Raw genomic sequence first — 6205 nt, 5'->3', positions numbered from 1 at the left:
CGCGAAGAAAGTGAGAAGAAAAAAGCAGGCTCTTCCTCCAGACAGATTTACGGAAAAAAAAAAAAAATAAATAAAAAGACCAACAGTGCAGCCCGTGGTGTGAGCAATCGCTCGCATCACCCATTACACGTAGTCGGCTCGATAAAAGGACGACGACGACGCATCCTTTTCGCTCCTCATCTCGACGTGCCTATCTACCTGCTTATGCTCGCAACAAGGCTACCCATGATACGCGCTCACCGAGAGAGCGGTACTGATGGATGCAGCCTGGGGGGGCCTGCTGGGGTCCCCACTAACCTGTACCGCGGTCCCCGTCCTCCGCGAAGCTCCTTGGCGCGACTTTCTCCGAAAGATCCGCGTCTGCTATAAAAGCAAGATTCGCCAGCTTTGGGGCCGTGTTGGAAGCGAAATCGCAGCCAGAGCTCTACTCGGCTCTGTTGCTGCTCGCGGGTGCGTGTCAGTGTGTTGCACAGGATAGTTTCGTTTTTTACTCGTTTGTTTGTTGGTTTTCGTTTTTCACTCCAAGTCCGAAGCAATCAAGAGTGAGCGGTAAAAAAAAAATAGTAATAATTAAAAACTCTCGCCCACCAGCATGAGGATCTCCAAGATGTGGCTGCCGATGGCGGCGATGCTTGTCACAACCCTGTCGGTCTCACGCGCAGAGGGTGACTATCTGAATACTTTGGCTTTTTTCTCGGATTCACAATAACTGTATACATAAAAACCATGTGTCCCAGCATTTTACCAACTTTTAATTTTATCCTACACGTTCATTGAATGTTTTTGTTTTTTTTTAAATTTAAGTGTTTGATCTATAAGTCTCCGCTTTTTTAACGAATCGAATAGAAATGGTTTTTCATAACTTACACTTTTGAAGTCTTCTTGAAAATAGTTCGTATCTGAGAATAAAAAACGATTTGTTAAAAGTTACCTTTACTTGTTTCTCTTTCTTCACTTACATGATTTTATGAAAGGATATTTTTTCACATGCAACACATCCCTTATACTTTTCATAAAAACGATAGGCTTCCTTAATGGTTAATTTGCCGTGAATAGCGTACAACCTGTTAAGTTTACTCGACATCTTGTAAGAAGGCAATTATCGGAAGTTCGAAGTAACCGTGTCAATTAGAGCGCCGGAGCCATTCATCATTCTGCCAGCCGTTGGCTCCAACCCTTCTTTTTTTTTCGAGTCTCCGTTAGTTTTCCCGATACTTTTAATTTTCTCCGCGAGAATTAATAACAGGAAATCGTTTTGCGTTTTTCGACTTTTATAAACGTGCACTACCATTTTCATTAGCGAAAGTATATCTGTCGATCATTTACGTGAAATTTTTTCACCCAGCCGACAAATTCGTCTCATTCGTCTGCAAATAAAAGCAAACGCTAGCGAGCCACCTCGACACAAGAATCCCTCATCAAAGGTATACGTGCCGCCAAACTTGTACACGGCAGTCAGCCAGCACGTGGGCGTCGAGGTTGGGCGCGACAGACAAGGGACACCCGGCAATTCAATTAATATCGGTTACTCGACACGCTTGCAAATTACAACTCTTCCTGTACGCATTGCGCATCCGTGCGCGCGTTTGTTTTCACGCGCCCGCGTGTATTATGCAGTGCCACACGCGTGAGTTTCGTAGCGTCGCGTCGCGCGTGGAGTGAAAGTGTGGGAGATTCACTCTCAGCGGACGCGTAATTAGCGTCACGACTGCGGGCTCGGTTATAGGTAATATGCGATTTAAATTTTCCCGGCGGCTCATGCCGAACAAAAGCCCCCCATCCTCCACTTACGCTTGAAAAGCCGATTTCCCAATCGCACCTACCGGGGTGAGTGCGAAAACAAGGGAGAAGGGCTTCGCCATAAAATTTTCACAACATCAATCACCGCGTTCGCCGATTGTATTCCGGTTTCACTGCACCAACGGAGCATGAATAGCTCCAAGCAAAGACAACAATTTTTTCTTCCATATTAGCCATTTCGTCTCGTGCAAGTACAGAAATAATGGAATAGAAAAGAAGACTTCTTCGAAAACGGCGAAAAGCAATTCCGAGCGTACACATAACATATAATCCGGTGCCAGCGTTCGATGTTGTGCACGCTTAGTAGAGGTATTGTAATTATCCGCAACTGATTGTTCCACGGTCGGTGCTCGTAAAACTGTTATTTTAATTGAGACCTTACGAGATTCTATTATGAGTTTTGATTACCGCATTGCACAACTCATATCGCGATTCCCATCAGTGCAACGCTAAGTGCGTCTACGGTAAATTAAGGCCCTGATGTATACGAGCATCACCCTACGCGCTGGAGCAGAATCTAACGTGCGTTATGTGCCCGTGTACGTACTTTACCCCGCCAATCGATTATCTCCCAATGACGAGAGATGAAACGATGAGGTGGGTTATTGCAGGGCTTCTTCTTTCCTTGGTTTTTATTCTGTTGTGATATGGTTTTCTTGACATTGATGCAAAACAAATTTTTATCGACAATAACTACGGTAACAACAAGTAGTCATTACAGAGGCCGGAAGAGCACTGAAAGTAGAAAGTCCATGTGATAAATTTTATTTTTTATTCCAGTCTCCGAATCTCGCTTCAAATCGAGCCAGTTGCATAAAATGAGACTCAGGAACCTAATTTTTAAGCAAAGTTTTTAGAAACAATAGCCTCTTTAGCCCATCAATAAATATATATAATAAAATTACGTCAATTGTTTGGTTTGTAGAACATATACTTTTTAAACGCCAATCGATCGTTATTGGAGAAAACCGATAGTTTACTCGTAAGATTGAAATTAAACATCAATCAAACATAGTTTTGAAAATGTGAAACCCCTATTAAGTAAAAAAAAATAAGCCAAACATGTTTTATAGCACCCCTTTCTGGTAACTACCTTCCACCATCGACGAGCTACGGTACACCAAATCTAGGAGGAGGCGGTGGAAGCTTCGGTGGTAGTAGTGGTGGTTTTGGTGGTAATGGATTTGCTGGTGGCCCACCGTCGGGTAACTATGGACCTCCATCGCAGGGAGGTGGAGGTGTCAGACCTTCATCAAACTATGGAACACCATCCTTGGGAGGTGGTTACCCCAGTGGCGCCCCTCCCTCCAACAATTATGGACCTCCATCAGGTGGTGGTGGCCCACCTTCAAACAGTTATGGAACCCCATCATTTGGCGGTGGTGGTCCACCCTCCAACAGTTATGGAACCCCATCATTTGGCGGTAGCACACCCTCAAACAATTATGGAGCCCCATCATCTGGTAGTGGTAGTTTTGGCGGTGGTGCTCCTTCCAACAGCTACGGGGCCCCATCAACTGGTGGTGGTAGTTTTGGCGGTGGTGCGCCGTCAAGTAGTTATGGATCGCCATCAACTGGAGGAGGATCTTTCGGAGGTGGAGCTCCTTCGTCGTCTTACGGAGCTCCATCTTTTGGCGGTAAATTTTTGTTTTTTTTTATTATGAAATAATTTTTGTACAAGCGCACATTTAGTTATTTTAACATATTATTCACGGAGATAAATTTTAATGAAATCAATTGAAAGAATCAAGAGAATTCAGGCAGAATAACTACTAGTTGTCATTCAGTGATAAAGTTACGTGTTTAAATGTATTGCTTTAACATGTGGTTAAAACGAAAGTATGGTAAATATAATTATTTGATGTGTATACAATTACAGTTTAAGCTAGTACTTTCGTAAATAGATTAACCTACAAGATTTTATAAAAATTTTACCTCAAGTTAATTCAATTATACAAATAGTCACTGTAAAGTTTTAATACCTCAGGATGCTTTGAGGGCGAGAAATGATGAAAAGAAATTTTCAATTTTAACATAGTCTCATATAAAAAATCATCTAAATTAATAGATTACAATGAACTATAGCTCTTATAATTTTCAAAATTTCCAGCTTTGTTCCTGTTCCCATGAGCTTTGCTTATAAATAGCTACAAGTTACTAATCGAAGACAATTTTGAATTATTTTTTCGATATGAGAAGAATGTGTGTCCATTCTTTTGTTTGTGTAAAAATAGATAGTAAAAATTAATTAGTGTGGGTGAAATAAATAAGCTACATATTAGTAGGGTAGAAAACTGGTGCATCTAATGTAAACTAATCGGAGATATCACGTGAAGTGGTGTTGTTTTAATAATCAACTTTTTAAAACAAAATTCAGTGACGAAAGAAAAGTTATCGCACATCCTTGACTCTCTAAAAAGTACATAAATTCTGATTTGAGTAAGATTAATTGTTATTCGTAAACAAAAGACAGAAAATCAAATTCAGAATTCCTTATTACACATCCGATTCTCTAAAATATCAAGAATGTGCATCAACTCTTCTTTTTTCGATTAAATAACTAGTTATTTAATCAATAATTCTTTTAATACCGACTCTAGAAATCTTTTAAACTTATAAAGAGCCATGCCAAGTGATTTATAAATTTTTGAGACACCAATATCAAGAAGGAATGGAAAGTCTTACCTTTTAGCATAAACATTTAAAATTGTCGCAACAGGTAACGTATTTATTTGTTATCCGCATTGCGAGTTCTGAATCTTTACATAGAACATTAAAAAGAAAAACAGCTTTTCTATTTAAGACTAGTTCTCACTCTATTTAAATTAATAACTAGGTGGAAACTCAGGAGGTAGCTTCGGAGGTGGACCTCCCTCAACATCTTATGGTACACCTAGTGGAGGTAATGGTTTCGGAGGTGGAAGACCATCATCTAGTTACGGTGCACCGTCTACTGGTGGAGGGAGTTTTGGTGGTAGCAGTGGCTTCGGCGGTAGTGGAGGTAGTTTTGGAGGTGGTACTCCTTCATCTTCATACGGTCCTCCCAGTGGAGTTGGCAGGCCATCTTCTAGCTACGGTTCTCCATCACCTGGGGGTGGTAATTTTGGTGGTGGTGGTAGACCATCATCGAGCTACGGTGCTCCATCAAATGGATTTGGAGGTGGCAGACCATCATCAAGTTATGGTGCTCCATCTAATGGAGGTGGTGGTGGCTTTGGTGGCGGCAGACCATCTTCCAGCTATGGTGCTCCACCCAGTGGAGGTGGTGGTGGTTTTGGTGGCGGCAGACCATCTTCCAACTATGGCGCTCCATCCAGTGGAGGTGGTGGTGGTTTTGGTGGTGGAAGACCATCTTCCAACTATGGCGCTCCACCCAGTGGAGGTGGTGGTTTTGGTGGTGGCAGACCATCATCCAGCTATGGAGCACCATCAAATGGAGGAGGATTTGGAGGTGGGGCCCCATCACCATCTTATAGTTCTCCATCCACTGGAAGCTTTGGAAGTGGTGGAGGATTTGGAGGAGGAGCACCTTCCTCAAGTTACGGTGCCCCAAGCTTTAGTGGCGGGTAAATTGAACCACAATTTTGAAATTTGTTTTTAATGCAGTTTTCAATAATATTTATCAATGAAATTTTCTTCTTTACTGTTGATAGATCCACCTCTGTTGGTCGACCATCGTCTAGCTATGGTGCTCCTAGCGGCACAGGTGGTGGAGGAGGCCAAGGTTATGCCAGCAACGGAGGTTACCAATATTAAATTTAAAATTAAATTAACTTCAAAGTTCATGACTCAAATGTTTGTCGACGACTTGCCTTTAACGGTCGAACAAATTACTTCTCTTATAAAGGAATTTTGTAAAAAATATGATTTACACTCGATTTTTGTCGTTAATGTGTTCTACCATTATATCATAGAAATTAACAAGAAAATTTTGTAAATTTATATCTTGTAACTGAATGAAGAATTTTCATAAAACGATGTATTTTTAAATCTTCATAGCTTAAATTTTAGCACGTATTATGAAGAGTGCTATGCTTTGTACAAATTTGAAAATTATTAAGAATTTTTAGTTTTTCCTAATTTACAAATCTGCTTCTATCTAAATGTAATTTATTTATTATGTAAGTGCGACTTTTTTTATACTGAATATAGGTAATGCTGTAAGAAAATGAACAAAAATAAAAAAATGTTCCTTTTTGTAATTGGTTTCCTTCTTTACTAAACCTCATCAGAAATACATACTGTAAAACTAAGCCAAGTTGGAAACATGATTGACTCCTCTTATCCAGCAGCAAAGTAATGTTCAAGCCATTGCATACAGAGACGGTCAATATAATCTGAATATGAGGAATATTAACTATCGTTTAATATCTTCTTAATTTCTTATTAACTATGAAACCAACTT

General features: G+C 40.5%; 1 protein-coding gene across 1 annotated transcript; it reads left to right on the top strand.

Annotated features, from left to right (window-relative positions):
- The first annotated feature begins 616 nt into the window (after positions 1-616).
- LOC106637023 (uncharacterized) lies at positions 617-5556 on the top strand. Its single transcript, XM_089590655.1, has 4 exons — positions 617-665; positions 2874-3437; positions 4637-5366; positions 5454-5556. The coding sequence occupies exons 1-4, from the start codon at positions 620-622 to the stop codon at positions 5554-5556; spliced, it is 1443 nt and encodes a 480-aa protein (XP_089446781.1). The 5' UTR covers positions 617-619.
- Positions 5557-6205: the final 649 nt, after the last annotated feature.

The sequence above is a fragment of the Copidosoma floridanum genome, unplaced genomic scaffold (assembly GCF_036245765.1).
Source record: "Copidosoma floridanum isolate Cflo_tuat_1 unplaced genomic scaffold, Cflo_Japanese_pri ptg000013l, whole genome shotgun sequence".
Classification (NCBI taxonomy): Eukaryota; Metazoa; Arthropoda; class Insecta; order Hymenoptera; family Encyrtidae; genus Copidosoma; species Copidosoma floridanum.
This window is presented reverse-complemented; position numbering and strand designations above follow the sequence as displayed.